The 16,680-nt window shown below is 39.4% G+C and overlaps 1 protein-coding gene across 1 annotated transcript; it reads left to right on the top strand.

Annotated features, from left to right (window-relative positions):
* Nucleotides 1-8,509: 8,509 nt before the first annotated feature.
* Nucleotides 8,510-11,128, top strand: LOC138362923 (selection and upkeep of intraepithelial T-cells protein 5-like). Its single transcript, XM_069321503.1, has 2 exons — nt 8,510-9,238; nt 11,045-11,128. Exons 1-2 carry the CDS (start codon nt 8,510-8,512, stop codon nt 11,126-11,128), a joined length of 813 nt encoding a protein of 270 aa, XP_069177604.1.
* The last annotated feature ends 5,552 nt before the right edge of the window (nt 11,129-16,680 follow it).

The following is a 16,680-nucleotide window of genomic DNA, read 5'->3' as shown; positions in this document are numbered from 1 at the left end:
AACTTAAACATATACAGCCTAAATATCTGTTTATGATTGGCAGGAACTCTGAAAAAATTCTCCCATATGAACTCTTAACAAACTCGTAAGACATTATTTTCATCATAAGAACTTTTAACAAACTCGTATGACATTATTTCATCATAAAATTTCCTTAATTCCACATCAGTGACTTGAATTTTACCCATAAGAACTCTTAACAAACTCGTATGACATTATTTCATTATAAGAATTCCAAATCTATGACTGACAAAATTTACCTGAAAACCCTGGCTCATAAACACGATTTTGAATTTCTCCCATAAGAACTCTTAACAAACTTCCAAAGTCTCGGATATTATTTTCATCATAAGAACTTTTAACAACTTCTAAAATCTGTGACTGACAAAATTTACCTGAAAAACACGAAGCTATATGCGGGATATTGGACCTGAAAACCCTGACTCACACGCGGGATATTGGAACCTGAAAACCCTGACTCACACGCGTGATTTTAGACCTCAAAACCCTGACTCACACGCGTGATTTCCCCCCCCCCCCAAAAAAAAAAATGTTCTGTGCGTTGTCATCCCTACTACTGTGATGATGTTAGTGAGTAGTGAAGTATATATATATATATATAGGTAAGGTTAGGTTAGGTTTAATTAGGTTAGATTAGTGTAGGCTAAGAAATTGGCTATTTTCGTTGAAATAGAAATAGGGCAGTAATTGTTGGTAGTGTGTCTTATCACCGAATGCCTCTGTTCAGCTAGCAGTAAATAGGTATCCAGGAGTTAGTTAGGTTAGGTTAGGTTACGTTCGGTTAGTTTAGACTAGTTGAGTCTCGTCGTGGATGTGGTGGTGAGAAGACTTGTTTTGATTCGCTCTGCTACTGGCGTCTGGTGAGTGGATGTGTTTGTTGTCGCTGTTGGCCGGCGTGTTGACGGATGGGCGGATAACGTCACGCTGGGGGTGGTATATGAGCCATCATGGGCTCCTACACACCTCCACTAAAGCAGAAGGAGTCCATAGGACTCAAGTTTAGTTGTCATGCTGATCCCGACCTTGTATCCAACACGATCTTCGATGTGTTACAGATCAAGCAGGAAGAAATATTTGGTTACCAACCACTGCCAGGAAACAGAGTGGTGTTGAAATTTGAAAACAATGTGGCGTTTTCAGAGTTTCTTAAGAAGTATGATGATGTCACTATAAGTTTACCTAATGGGAAAGGATCAGTACAAGTGATTAATTTGAGCAAAACGTTTACATACGTTTCTGTGAGGGATGCGCCGTTTGAAATGTTGAATAGAACTATTATACACAAAACTATGGGAAAGTGGACAATGTTCGTTTTAATAAATATACCTATGGCCCAGGAAAAGGGTGTTTTAATGGAACATGAACAGTAAAGATGGAACTTCACAGTAATATTCCTTCATCAATGTCAGTAGCAGGTCATTATATTAAATTTATATACAATGGTCAAATGCAAACTTGTTTTAAGGGTGGGCATACTGGTCACATGGCTGCTGCCTGCCAGGTGGAGGCATCAGAACGGATCAACATTTTTCATGAACATGACTTTCCGCCATTAATAGAGGATAGTGTATCAGGAAATAAACCCAATGTTGTAAATACTGTAGTTCCAGGTGAGGTAGATGAAGTAACCCACAACTCTGTAAGTGAAACGTCTGTGGGAGTGACTCCCAGTGCGAATGAGGCCAGTGAAGGTAACTTAGATCAGGACGATAAAGGCGATGCAGACAAGGAGGGTGCAGATGACACTGCTCAGAACGAAAATGGTAATGCAGACAAGGAGGGTGCAGACGGCACTGCTCAGGACGCTTTACCGGCTGTTGGTCACCCTGGTGAGGGTGAGGTAAGTCTGGACACTATACATGTGGACACCCATAACATAGGCGCTGAAGCTGCGAGGTTGGCGTTGGTGCTGACCTTGGTGAGGTGACGATGGAACAAGTAATTGGTTGTCAACTGGATGTAGAGGATGACACCATGGAGGATAGTGATGTAGAAATGTCTGTGCAGAGGGCAACTCCACCCTCTTCAGTAAGGTGTGATAGCAAGGGTAGGGGTAGTGTGAAGGCTGGGGGTGTGAAGGCTATGGGTTTGAAGGCTGGTTCTGTAACAAGTCATGTGAAGAAACGAAAAAAATTTACTCGGAGTATTGATCTGCAACGTATGAAGGACTACGCCGCTAAATTAAAAGTCTCTGAAAAATTGAGCAGGTTGTTGCCTTTGAAGTTCACCGTGACCAAGGCCCCGAAGAGTCACCGAAACGTAGCGAGGGCACAGTACAACCAGTGAATGAGGATCATGGTAAAGAGAACAGTGATAAGACATGGTGGGATCTTGTGGAAGATGAACAGAATCGAGACGCGAGTGCAAATATTAAACTTAGATTTCGAAAAGGGAAAGATGAACTAAGATAATGTCAAGTGAGATAAAGATGGATAACGAGTAATTTTGGTTTCTCTCAAAATTACATTCTGGCTCAATTGTAGAAATAAACAGTTGCAGCTGATATCATTGTTTTAATATCATAATTTGGATGTACTTTTAGTGCAAGAACACAATGTACAAGATGTTAAGAAACTTGATGTGCTGCTTGATTTCTTTGAAATATTGATAAATCCAACGACCTTGTTGAAAGGTGGTACGATGATATTGATTGCTAAGCGAGCCCACATCAAGGTTCTTAATACTGAAATGGATGATAATGGTAATGTTTTATATGCGAGGATTTCCTTTTTTGACACAATAATTACTGTACTTAATGTGTATGCTCCCTCTGGCACTCGCAGGAAGAAAGAGAGGGAGGACTTGTTCTCTAACGAGTTATTATATTTTTTTCAGAAATGATACGCGTAACGTTATTTTTGGTGGCGACTTTAAATGTGTCACTTCTATGAGAGATTGTAGCATTCAGTCGAACGCATGTGTATCTTCTGCTTTAATTACACTTTTGAAATGTATTGGTATCAAGGATGCAAATAGCATTAACGGAGGTGTATATGAATACACATATGTTCGCCAGAATTATGGTTCTAGGCGTGACAGAATATATATGCACTCGTTACATGATAAAATTAGTTCTTGCAGTACTGTTCCGGTCAGCTTTTCAGATCACTGTATGGTTGTGGTGAAGCTTGTTATTGACGATCAGGTTAAAGTGGGGACAGGGTCATGGAAGCTCAATTGCAGTCTGTTGCAGAGTAGAGATGTAATTGATAATTTTCAAGTATTGTGGGAACATCTGGTTGGGCAAAAACATAAGTTCAGATGTCTGTTGGAGTGGTGGGACATGTGTAAAGTTGCATGCAAAAGTTTCTTCGTGAAAGTATCCAAACAAAAGCCTGCTGAAAAATATGGTCTGTTAAACTTATTCCAACACAGACTAAAACAACTTTATGTAAAGGTCAATATGGGATTAGACAAGTATGAAGAAATTACCATTTTAAAAGACAGAATTAACAAATTGAGGGATAAAATATCTGAAGGAGTCAATGTTCGCCTCCAGATTAATGATAGGATGTATGGTGAAAAACTCTCTCCTTATTTGTTAAGTAAAGTCAAGAATAACAAGGGTACAGCACTTGTGACTAGTATTAAAGCAGGTGATAGGACGGATATGACAAATACGGATGGGATTGTATGTTATGTTCGGGGTGAATTAGAGAAATTGTACAAAAAAGTGAACGTAGACCAAGGTATGCGGGAGTATTTCCTTGGAAAATGTACACGGGTTTTAACCCAGGATGACAACACGTCATTATTGGCAGATGTAGATAAGCAGGAGGTGTGGAGTGTGGTCAGGAGTTTAAAGAAAGGTAAATCACCTGGCTGTGATGGGTTCCCGGCGGAATTTTATTTCTATCTATGGGATGTCATTGGTAAAGACTTTGTACAAGTGGTGCAGTATAGCATACAGCATAGGAAGCTTAGCATGTCACAATTTCATGGGATTATTAAGATGATACCTAAAACGGGTGATTTGCATATTCTAACGAACTGGAGGCCACTTTCCCTACTAAACCAGGATTATAAAATAGTATCGAAACTGTTGGCAAATAGACTTAGGATTGCAATGGATAAAATTATATCAAAGGAACAGTTTTGTGGTGTGCCTGGAAGATCTATAATCAATTGTAATAATGTAATTAGAGATGTTGTGTATTATGTGTCTGAGAATAATGTTCCTTCCTCCATGATAAACCTCGACTGGTCGAAAGCCTTTGACCGTGTTGATGTTCAGTTTGTATTAGAAATATTGGATAGGGTAGGAGTGGCACAAGAATTTATTGATTGGATCCGTATGCTTTATAAACAGTGTCGGAGCAGCGTCTGTATCAATGGAGTCTTAAGTAAACCTTTTTCAGTTGAACGATCTGTACGTCAGGGATGTCCCCTTTCAATGATTTTGTATGTTATATTTCAAGAGCCACTGTACTTGGCAATAAAAAGCAATGACTTTATTGTTCCACCTCGTCTTCCTAATGCTATGACACTTCCTTTTGTTGGTTATGCAGACGATACAACTATTTTTGTGTCGACAGAAGACTCGGTGGTGAACGTTCAGAATGAGTTAGACAACTTTGAAGGAGCGACAGGTGCTGTTATTAACAAGAACAAAACGTGTATGATGGGGCTTGGCAGTTTGTGTAATAAGGTTAACTGGACAGGTTCATGGTTAAAGGTAGTGGAGTCTATTAAAGCTCTTGGGATTTGCTGGTGTAAAACATATGACACAACATTGGTTACGAATTGGCAAGTACTATGTGGGAATATAATAGTTGCTACGAATATGTTGTCAAATAGGAAATTGACCCTGTTTCAGAAGGCTGTAATAATCAATTGCAAAATTTTGTCTAAAGTGTGGTATTTGTCTCACAGCTTTCCCATAGACAAGAAAAGTGCTATAGAGATTGATAAAACTATTTTTAGATATGTATGGTATGGTAGATACCAACCAATTAAACGAACTACCCTATGTAAAGGTAAGAAAAACGGTGGAATAGGAATACTGAATGTGTACCATAATTCATTGGCAATCTTATGTGTTACTTTTAGAAAGGAGATAATGCAGAGGGATAGTGTAAATGCACTAGGACATAACTATTGTAAATTACGTGTTAGCTACTTGATACATATGCCAGAGTATATTGGCCTTGCCTTTATTTCACCTCACTTTTATTCACGTGCAATTGATGTTCTCAGGCGGATTTGTAATATTGAAGTTTTTTTAATGATGAACAGTAAACAAGTGTATGATGTTATACTGCCAAACATAGTTCATAGAGTAGAGGAGGCATATCCACTCTTTAGCTGGCAAGTAATATGGGCAAACCTTCATGTTAAATTTATTGCCCCAAAACAACGTGAGCTATTGTATCGCTATATTCATGAGACCCTCCCTACTAATGATAGGTTATTGATGTTGGGCATTAAGGACTAAGTTAATGAGGCTTTTAATGTTTCATATTGACATAAAATGCAAGAAAATTAGGAATACAATAATTATGTTACCTTCTGATTACATTTTTTGTGTGTGGATAAGCAGGCAGGAAGGTTACTCAGTAGACAAAATCTTGAAGTTCTTGCGAGGCAGGATCAGGTATAACATTTGGGGTTTAAGGGTCATGCTCGGTGATGATATGGAAAATTTGTTACTGAGAATTGTATAAAATATATATTTAAATGTAATAATTTCCCCTGTATTTTAATGTAAATTTATTCTCCAATTTTTGTAAATCGTTTATAGGTAAATAAGTATAACATTCAGTTTTTTTTAAAGATCTTGTTCTGCACTACTGAAACACTTGTTCACTATGAATTGTAATGTATAATTGCCTTGTAACACTTATGTATATGAAATTTATATTGTATTTTTTTAAATAAAGATAAAAAAAAAAATCTATAATATCAAGACTGTTCTACTTTCCAGCGCTGTGTACGAGATGGGTCACATCGGTGGAATTAAGACGCTTGTTATCTCATCTAGACTTTTTCCCCCAGACTATATGGCTTGACCTCCTAAGCATACTAAGTAACATGAGCATTTTATGAAGGTTTGATAGCCGTATCAAACTACAGGGAAAATAATGAGTAATGGATAGAGACTTAGTGAGTGAGATATAGACATGGATACATAGGTAGATAGAGAGTCAGGTAGATATATAGATAAATAGATTGATAGATATAGTGTAGGTGTGTGTAGTGGGGCTCAAACACATTACACTTTGCCACTCAAAACTACTTACAACCTGACTGGTTTCTCCGGCCAGGCGTACGATCAACCTATATATAGTATGCAAGGTAGGGTTGGTTAGGTTCGGTCATATATCTACGTTAATTTTAACTAAAATAAAAAATAATTGACGTCATACGTCATGTAGGCGAGTGCATCTCTGTGGTCGACCGGAAGAGGTATTTTGTTGTTTAAGATTCGCCAAAACCAAAACCTGAACCAAAAAGTTCCAAGTAGCACGGGCTATGGTGAGCCCGCAGTTGGAAGAGGAAGTGCGAGAACAGGTTGTGTGTAAAGTGTTTCACAGAACCTAACTCTCCTTCTTTCTTTCTGTGGCCCATACATAAGAATGTGCAGTATTCACATTCTTACAATATTCTTCAGTATACATAATATACAATATACACTTCGCTACACTACACTACATTTGTTTATCTCAATCGTAGGTCACAATTAACTCTTTTTAAATTAAATTAGAATGAATAAATTGTTAAATTTGTGTTTAATGCATCTTAATTTGTTATGTCTATTCAATATTACATGAAAAACATTATGCAGGATTTCAATGTCTCGAACGGAAATGAAGAGATTGGTAATTAAACAGGATAACTGGCTGAGATGAACAGGAGATTGTGTATGTTATGAAAGTGGATTTGTGAGTGTAATGAGAGAGAGTGTTGTATGGTGAGGGAGAGTGTAGTTTCACCATAGCTAGGCCGTGTTAATTTCACCATAGCTAGACTGTGTTAATTTCACCATAGCTAGGCTGTGTTAATTTCACCATAGCTAGGCTGTGTTAATTTCACCATAGCTAGGCTGTGTAAATTTCACCATAGCTAGGCTGTGTTAATTTCACCATAGCTAGGCTGTGTAAATTTCACCATAGCTAGGCTGTGTTAATTTCACCATAACCAGGCTGTGTTCATTTCTCCATAGCTAGGCTGTGTTAATTTCACCACAGCTAGGCTGTGTAAATTGCTAAATTAGGCCTACAACACCTCAATGAAGACATACACCAACACCACAACCAACACTAAACACTACCACCATTATTCCACCACAACCACCACCATACCTCTACCACCAAGTCATTAACGTAGCAATAACAACAACTACTAACACCATTGGCACAATTACCGAGTCCTGATAATTACAACGATTACAACATGCCTCCACTTCCGATTGGAAATCATATATCATATATGAGTTATAATTATCGTAGTTATCCTCACAGCCATTTTATTTATAGTAGTAACTCATCGTAATTATCATCATCTAATTATCATTACTCGTTATCATAGTATCGTAATCACCGGTGTAATTATCGCAATCGTCGTTATCCCAGTTGACGTATCTAGTTTCTCAATTTACAAATTATTATACATGAATTATTATTTGATTATCATTCATATAAGCAGAAATGATTGATTCATAAATTCTGATTTGGCGATTTGCATTTGTTTTAGTACATTTTAAGTAGTGAGCTGACGCCTGGGTTCAAATGAGCAAATCCACAAGGGCCGTGACGAGGATTCGAACATGCGTCCAAGAGCCTGAGTTCAAAGATCACTATCACACACGGGTTCGAGGTTGCCAACTCATTTAGCCTACACTTGGGGTTTCCATTTACTCTACACACACACGATGTACACTACAAAGATGCTATACATTTTCCCATTAACATGAACATTAAGTAATTGCTACTGAAAGTCAATTTCTTCATAATAATTACATTGATGTTATATATATTTTACCAGGCGACGTAAAAATAGAGAAAACTCACCCAGTCGTAAAAAGAAAAGTTGACAATTCGAAAATGAAATTCTGTATCGCATCACTTTAATATCCTTTTGTTGTTAATATGAAATGTCATTTTCGCAAGGGTGTCGTTGACGTGATTATAACATGCGAAAGATGTCATTAGAGTTGACGCCATTACCCTCATTCCGAACGAGAGGATTAAGAATCAAAAATAGGTTCTAAGCACTTCTAAAGGAGGATCCTGAGGTCTTATTAAGATACTGTACTTCTGTAAATGCAGAAAATATGGCTGTATTCATTTTACATCATCTTTGGACATGAGCAAAAAAACACAGTCTTAATTATTATTCATAGTGCTGAACTAGCGTCAATGTGAGACAGCTCTGTGAGTCGTGATTACTTAGATATCTTAAGCTGAAAAAATCCATGCATGTCTGAAGTAAAGCAGATAGGGTAATGTGATTTATTTCTTGAAGCGTTAGCAACTAGATGTCATATATCATGCTTCAGATATCTGATGTCATGCTTCAGACATCTGATGTCATGCTTCAGATATCTGATGTCGTGCTTCAGATATCTGATGTCATGCTTCAGATATCTGATGTCATGCTTCAGATATCTGATATCATGCTTCAGATATCTGATGTCATGCTTCAGATATCTGATGTCATGCTTCAGACATCTGAAGTTATGCTTCAGACATCTGGTGTCATGATTCAGATATCTGGCATCATGCTTCAGACATCTGGTGTCATGCTTCAGACATCTGATGTCATGCTTCAGATATCTGATGTCATGCTTCAGATATCTGATGTCATGCTTCAGACATCTGGTGTCATGCTTCAGACATCTGATGTCATGCTTCAGACATCTGATGTCATGCTTCAGATATCTGATGTCATGCTTCAGATATCTGATGTCGTGCTTCAGATATCTGATGACATGCTTCAGATATCTGATCTCGTGCTTCAGATATCTGATATCATGCTTCAGATATCTGATGTCATGCTTCAGATATATGATGTCATGCTTCAGATATCAGATGTCATGCTTCAGATATCTGATGTCATGCTTCATATATCTGATGTCATGCTTCAGACACCAGATATCATTCTTCAGACACCAGATATCATGCTTCAGACACCAGATATCATGCTTCAAACATCAGATATCATGCTTCAGACATCAGATATCATGCTTCAGACATCAGATGTCATGTTCACTTTTAGGGTGTGGAGTTTTCAGTTGCATGTATGCTTGGGGACCATTCAAGCTTGTTCGCATTTGTGTTGCTCACGTGGCCCCACTAAAATGTGGTGATTTGATGAAATAGCTATGCCCAAGATTACCATCAAATTGCCGTTGCTGCTGGTGGTTCAAATAGCCTCGGCTGTCACCGCCTTTTGTACGGTCTCTGATGGTGGAGTGGTTTAAGGCACCATGTACACCAGTTTCAATGTGCTCCTGGCGGTCTGGGTTCGAGTCACTTCTGGGGTGTGGAGTTTTCAGTTATGTATATATATATATATATATATATATATATATATATATATATATATATATATATATATATATATATATATATATATATATATATATATATATATATATATATATATATATATATATATATATATATATATATATATATGAATTTGGCCTGGTATGGGACCATAGGCTTGATACAGTATGCAGACGATGAGTGACAATAACGGGGCTGAAGATATGATGACCAAACCACTCATCAGACAATGATGAAACAACGACGTTTGGGTCCGTTTTGGACTATTATCACGTCATGTGAAGAAGAAGGGATTGATTGATTAAGATTGACGATTAAGCTACCCAAGAGGTGGCACGGGCATGAATAGCCCGGAAATAGTACATAGTACTAATAGAAAGAAGAGTACAGGCAGATGAGTGAGGGAAGAGAGAGAGGCGAGAGGTCAGGAGCAGGTGAGAGAGAAAGAAAGGTACGTTTTTAATAATAAAAACAAAAGGTAAAAACAGTGCCTTTTTTAATAAGTCCCCTACGGGCTCACCATAGCCCGTGCTACTTGCCCCGCTCCTGTGCCAGGTAAGTCCCCTACGGGCTCACCATAGCCCGTGCAACTTGCCCCGCTCCTGTGGCAGGTAAGTCCACTACGGGCTCACTATAGCCCGTGCTACTTGCACCGCTCCTGTGCCAGGTAAGTCCACTACGGGCTCACCATAGCCCGTGCTACTTGCACCGCTCCTGTGTCAGGTAAGTCCACTACGGGCTCACCATAGCCCGTGCTACTTACCCCGCTCCTGTGCCAGGTAAGTCCACTACGGGCTCACCATAGCCCGTGCTACTTACCCCGCTCCTGTGCCAGGTAAGTCCACTACGGGCTCACCATAGCCCGTGCTACTTAACCCGCTCCTGTGCCAGGTAAGTCCACTACAGGCTCACCATAGCCCGTGCTACTTGCACCGCTCCTGTGCCAGGTAAGTCCACTACGGGCTCACCATAGCCTGTGCTACTTGGAACTTTGTTGCCAATAGCTGAATCTTAAACAACAACAGTGCCTTTTAAATAATAAATAACAGTACCTTTATTCTTATATCTCAATATTTATTGAGCATAAAAGTTTGCTTTTGAAATAGTGATTTATTTTATTTGTTTACACTTTATTAATTATCATTATTAATTAATTATCATTATTAATTAATCTTTATTAATAATCCTGATAATTCGTACGTAGCAACAAATTGTTTTTAATAAATATTCCAAGCTGGACGGAGACGGTTAGGCATGAACCCTTTCATCTGATGCCTCTGTTCACCTAGAGGTAAAAAATAGGTACCCGGGAGCTTGGCAACTGTTGTGGGCAGCATCCGGGGAAAAAGGTCAGTAGTTAGCCTTGGGAAGAACTCTTGTCACTCCATGTCTAAATGATGTCTTAGATAAGGCGATTTAAGTAATGCCATCTAAGGTAGAAAATGGTGATGAGAACAGCCACTCCTAGCGTAGACTTAATTATATTTGTGTCCTTGTTGTTCTTGTTGTTTAAGATTCCTTATTTGGAACAACAAGTTGCAAGTAGCACGGGCTATGGCGAGCCCATAACTTACCTGTCACAGGAGAGGGGCAAGTAGCACGGGCTATGGCGAGCCCGTAACTTACCTGTCACAGGAGCGGGGCAAGTAGCACGGGCTATGGCGAGCCCCTAACTTACCTCTCACAGGAGCGGGGCAAGTAGCACGGGCTATGGTGAGCCCATAACATACCTGGCACAGGAGCGGGGCAAGTAGCACGTGCTATGGTGAGCCCGTAACATACCTGCTACAGGAGCGGGGCAAGTAGCACGGGCTATGGTGAGCCTGTAGTGGCCTTACCTGGCACAGGAGCGGGGCAAGTAGCACGGGCTATTATGAGCCTGTAACATACCTAGCACAGGAGCGGGGAAAGTAGCACGGGCTATGATGAGCCCGAAACATACCTGGCACAGGAGCGGGGCAAGTAGCACGGGCTATAGTGAGCCCGTAGTGGACTTACCTGGCACAGGAGCGGGGCAAGTAGCACGGGCTATGGTGAGCCCGTAGTGGCCTTACCTGGCACAGGAGCGGGGCAAGTAGCACGGGCTATGGTGAGCCCATAACTTACCTGGCACAGGAGCGGGGCAAGTAGCATGGGCTATGGTGAGCCCGTAGTGGACTTACCTGGCACAGGAGCGGGGCAAGTAGCACGGGCTATGGTGAGCCCGTAGTGGACATACCTGGCACAGGAGCGGGGCAAGTAGCACCTTAATCACACACATATTACTTGAGAAAATGAGTGTAGATGGAAAAAATAAGACACAATTAGAGTAGATGATTAATGGACCAGTGTTGGTTAGTAGTGTAAAGTGCGACTACGACGACGTGCGCCACCTGCCCAGGTGGCACTCTTGAGTGCCAGCTGGGCAGGTGTTGCGCGTCGTCGTAGTCGCAGCGCGTCGTCGTTGTCGCAAAGGGTTTGGGGGGAATTTTCCCGGAAGTTTGGCGCGTGTGAGTGTCTGGTGTTAAGGTATGTGGTCAGGAAAGATGGGAGGTCATGTTGTTGGGTGCCAGGTGGCGCGCGTCGTCGTAGTCGCAAAGGGTTTGGAGAGAATTTTCCCGGAAGTTTGGTGAGTGTCGGGCGCGTGTGAGTGTCCGGTGTTAAGGTATGTGGTCAGGAAAGACGGGAGGTCATGTTGTTGGGTGCCAGGTAGGGCGCGTCGTTGTAGTTGCAGCGCGTCGTCGTAGTCGCAGCACGTCGTCATAGTCGCAGCGCGTCGTCGTAGTCGCAAAGGGTTTGGAGGCAATTTTCCCTGAAGTTTGGCGCGTTTGAACGTCCAGTGTTAAGGTATGTGGTCAGGAAAGATGGGAGGTCATGTTGTTGGGGGTGTAGGAGAGTATGTGGGCTATGTGGTAGAGTAAGAAATACAAGGAAAAGAGTTAAATATGTATGTGTGTTTGTCATAGACTTAATCCTGTGTGACGATAATAGTTTGATGATAGTAAGTAAGGTAAGTAGAGGTTGAGGGGATCCAACATAGCGGATATGTTGTTTGGGGTGGGGGAGGGGGAGGGGGAGGGGCGAGGGAGGGGAGAGGAGAACCCCCATACCTGAGAGGAAAACATGGACGTCCATTAGCTTCCCCCTACAGAAAGCCGTAAGTGTTGAGGGGGTTAAGAGAGCGAGCACCCTCTTGCGGGAGTGGTCCATTTGCCTTAATGGTTTTTCAATGTCTTCAGAGTTGAGTGGAGATGTTCACCCCACCATGGCTCCCCCTCCACTGCGATTCCGTTAAGGAGGGGAGTGCGGTTCATACTCCCGCCGGCAGTCCCACACCTGTCAGCCATCAATCACTTCTCATTTGACCCGGGCCATTTCACTCCCATCACACACAAACGCGCCCTTAGTTCACCTCGAGTCTTCATCCGCTACACACACTCCCCATACAGCTCCGCATCATGAAAAGGCGAACCTCTACAGCTTGCATGAAATGTGGAGTGTTTTATATTCCATCACCAAATCAACTATGTCGGCTGCAATGCGCAAGCTGTGAAAAACCGCCCCTAGGCCATTACGACATCAAATGCAAGTGATGTCAGCAGATTTTCTGTGATAACCGTGAGTGTTATTCTTATTTAATATTCCACAGTTCATTTTTTGGCATCCACAGGTGAAATATCGCGTGTGTGTGTAAACTATTATCTCTTATAGTGTGAGAATATTTACTCATTCGGGCTATTACATTCCACACAGTTAAATATGATTTTTCCAATTTCAGTTTACAAAACCGTGAAGTGTCCTTATTGCTCACCTGCCCCGCGAGGAGGACATCGCCGGAATAAAACTTCACATAAACGTATGTAGCATATAAAAATACACTTCTCGTATCTGTATTTCATCCAGTTGCAAGCGAACACACATGCATAATAATCATATTTTCCCCATTCACCCGTGCTGAATATCATTTGTTCCATTTCAGGTTATAATCCGTACCTCAATCGACGGAGGAAACAGATAGACGTCATCGAGTCTATACCCCATTCCTCCCACACTGAGCTAATTAGAGCAGATCTCACTCGCGGGCACCCCCAGCCCATTCATCAAGGCCAGCTGCGCCGCCAGATGGGAGGCTACGAGACATTATCTCGCCCCGTTAACACAATGTTACGGGTTCATACCCACTCACCTGCTCAACCCCTTCACCAGGACATAAGTAAATTAATACTGTCTTATTTCAGTCTATTTCCTAAACATATTAATTCCCACTAGTCTGTTCCCTCACCTCATAATATATATATATATATATATATATATATATATATATATATATATATATATATATATATATATATATATATATATATATATATATATATATATATGTCGTACCTAGTAGCCAGAACGCATTTGTTAGCCTACTATGCAAAGCCCAATTTGCCTAATAAGCCAGGTTTTCATGAATTAATTGTTTTTCGACAACCTAACCTACCTAACCTAACCTAACCTAACTTTTTCGGCTACCTAACCTAACCTAACCTAGAAAGATAGGTTAGGTTAGGTTAGGTAGGGTTGGTTAGGTTCGGTCATATATCTACGTTAATTTTAACTCTGATAAAAAAAAATTGACCACATACATAATGAAATGGGTAGCTTTATCATTTCATAAGACAAAAATTAGAGAAAATATATTAATTCAGGAAAACTTGGCTTATTAGGCAAATTGGGCCTTGCATAGTAGGCTGAGAAGTGCGTTCTGGCTTCTAGGTACGACATATATAAATATATATATATATATATATATATATATATATATATATATATATATATATATATATATATATATATATATATATATATATATATATATATATATATATATATAAATATATATATATATATATATATATATATATATATATATATATATATATATATATATATATATATATATATATGTCGTACCTAGTAGCCAGAACGCACTTCTCAGCCTACTATGCAAGGCCCGATTTGCCTAATAAGCCAAGTTTTCCTGAATTAATATATTTTCTCAAATTTTTTTCTTATGAAATGATAAAGCTACCCATTTCATTATGCATCAGGTCATTTTTTTTATTGGAGTTAAAATTAATGTAGATATATGACCGAACCTAACCAACCCTACCTAACCTAACCTAACCTATATTTATAGGTTAGGTTTGGTCAGGTACCCGAAAAAGTTAGGTTAGGTTAGGTAGGTTAGGTAGTCGTAAAAACATTAATTCATGAAAACTTGGCTTATTACGCAAATCGGGCCTTGCATAGTAGGCTGAGAAGTGCGTTCTGGCTACTAGGTACGACATATATATATATATATATATATATATATATATATATATATATATATATATATATATATATATATATATATATATATATATATATATATATATATATATATATATATATATATATATATATTAGTATATATATATATATATATATATATATATACATATATGAGTATAATTTGGTAGCAGTCTTTCCTGTAGACATATATTATTGAATATGACCGAAAAAGTAAGATTAATAATTCTAACACGAATTTTCTCAATCTTTCGTACATTATATATATTTATATACATGTATATATATATATGTATATGTATATATATATATATATATATATATATATATATATATATATATATATATATATATATATATATATATATATATATATATATATATATATATGTACATTATATATATATATATATATATCGTATATATATATATATATATATATATATATATATATATATGTACATTATATATATATATATATATATATCGTATATATATATATGTCGTTATATATATATATATATATATATATATATATATATATATGTCGTTATATATATATATATATATATATATATATATATATATATATATATATATATATATATATATATATATATATATATATATATATATATATATATATATATATGCGAACAAGCCTGAATGGTCCCCAGGACAATATGCAACTGAAAACTCACACCCCAGAAGTGACTCGAACCCATACTCCCAGAAGCAACGCAACTGGTATGTACAAGACGCCTTAATCCACTTGACCATCACGACCGGACAAAATGAGGTGATAGCCGAGGCTATTTGAACCACCCCACCGCCGGCACTCGGATAGTAATCTTGGGCATAGCATTTTACCAAATCACCTCATTCTTTGGGGCACACGTGAGGAACACAAATGCGAACAAGCCTGAATGGTCCCCAGGACAATATGCAACTGAAAACTCACACCCCAGAAGTGACTCGAACCCATACTCCCAGAAGCAACGCAACTGGTATGTACAAGACGCCTTAATCCACTTGACCATCACGACCGGACAAAATGAGGTGATAGCCGAGGCTATTTGAACAACCCCACCGCCGGCACTCGGATAGTAATCTTGGGCATAGCATTTTACCAAATCACCTCATTCTTTGGGGCACACGTGAGGAACACAAATGCGAACAAGCCTGAATGGTCCCCAGGACAATATGCAACTGAAAACTCACACCCCAGAAGTGACTCGAACCCATACTCCCAGAAGCAACGCAACTGGTATGTACAAGACGCCTTAATCCACTTGACCATCACGACCGGACAAAATGAGGTGATAGCCGAGGCTATTTGAACCACCCCACCGCCGGCACTCGGATAGTAATCTTGGGCATAGCATTTTACCAAATAACCTCATTCTTTGGGGCACACGTGAGGAACACAAATGCGAACAAGCCTGAATGGTCCCCAGGACAATATGCAACTGAAAACTCACACCCCAGAAGTGACTCGAACCCATACTCCCAGAAGCAACGCAACTGGTATGTACAAGACGCCTTAATCCACTTGACCATCACGACCGGACAAAATGAGGTGATAGCCGAGGCTATTTGAACCACCCCACCGCCGGCACTCGGATAGTAATCTTGGACATAGCATTTTTTCAAATCACCTCATTCTTTGGGGCACACGTGAGGAACACAAATGCGAACAAGCCTGAATGGTCCCCAGGACATACTTGTGCGTCTTGTACATACCAGTTGCGTTGCTTCTGGGAGTATGGGTTCGAGTCACTTCTGGGGTGTGAGTTTTCAGTTGCATATTGTCCTGGGGACCATTCAG

This window comes from Procambarus clarkii, chromosome 9 (assembly GCF_040958095.1).
Source record: "Procambarus clarkii isolate CNS0578487 chromosome 9, FALCON_Pclarkii_2.0, whole genome shotgun sequence".
Taxonomy (NCBI): Eukaryota; Metazoa; Arthropoda; class Malacostraca; order Decapoda; family Cambaridae; genus Procambarus; species Procambarus clarkii.
Note: the sequence above shows the minus strand (reverse complement) of the source record. Positions and strands in the feature narration are given on the sequence as shown.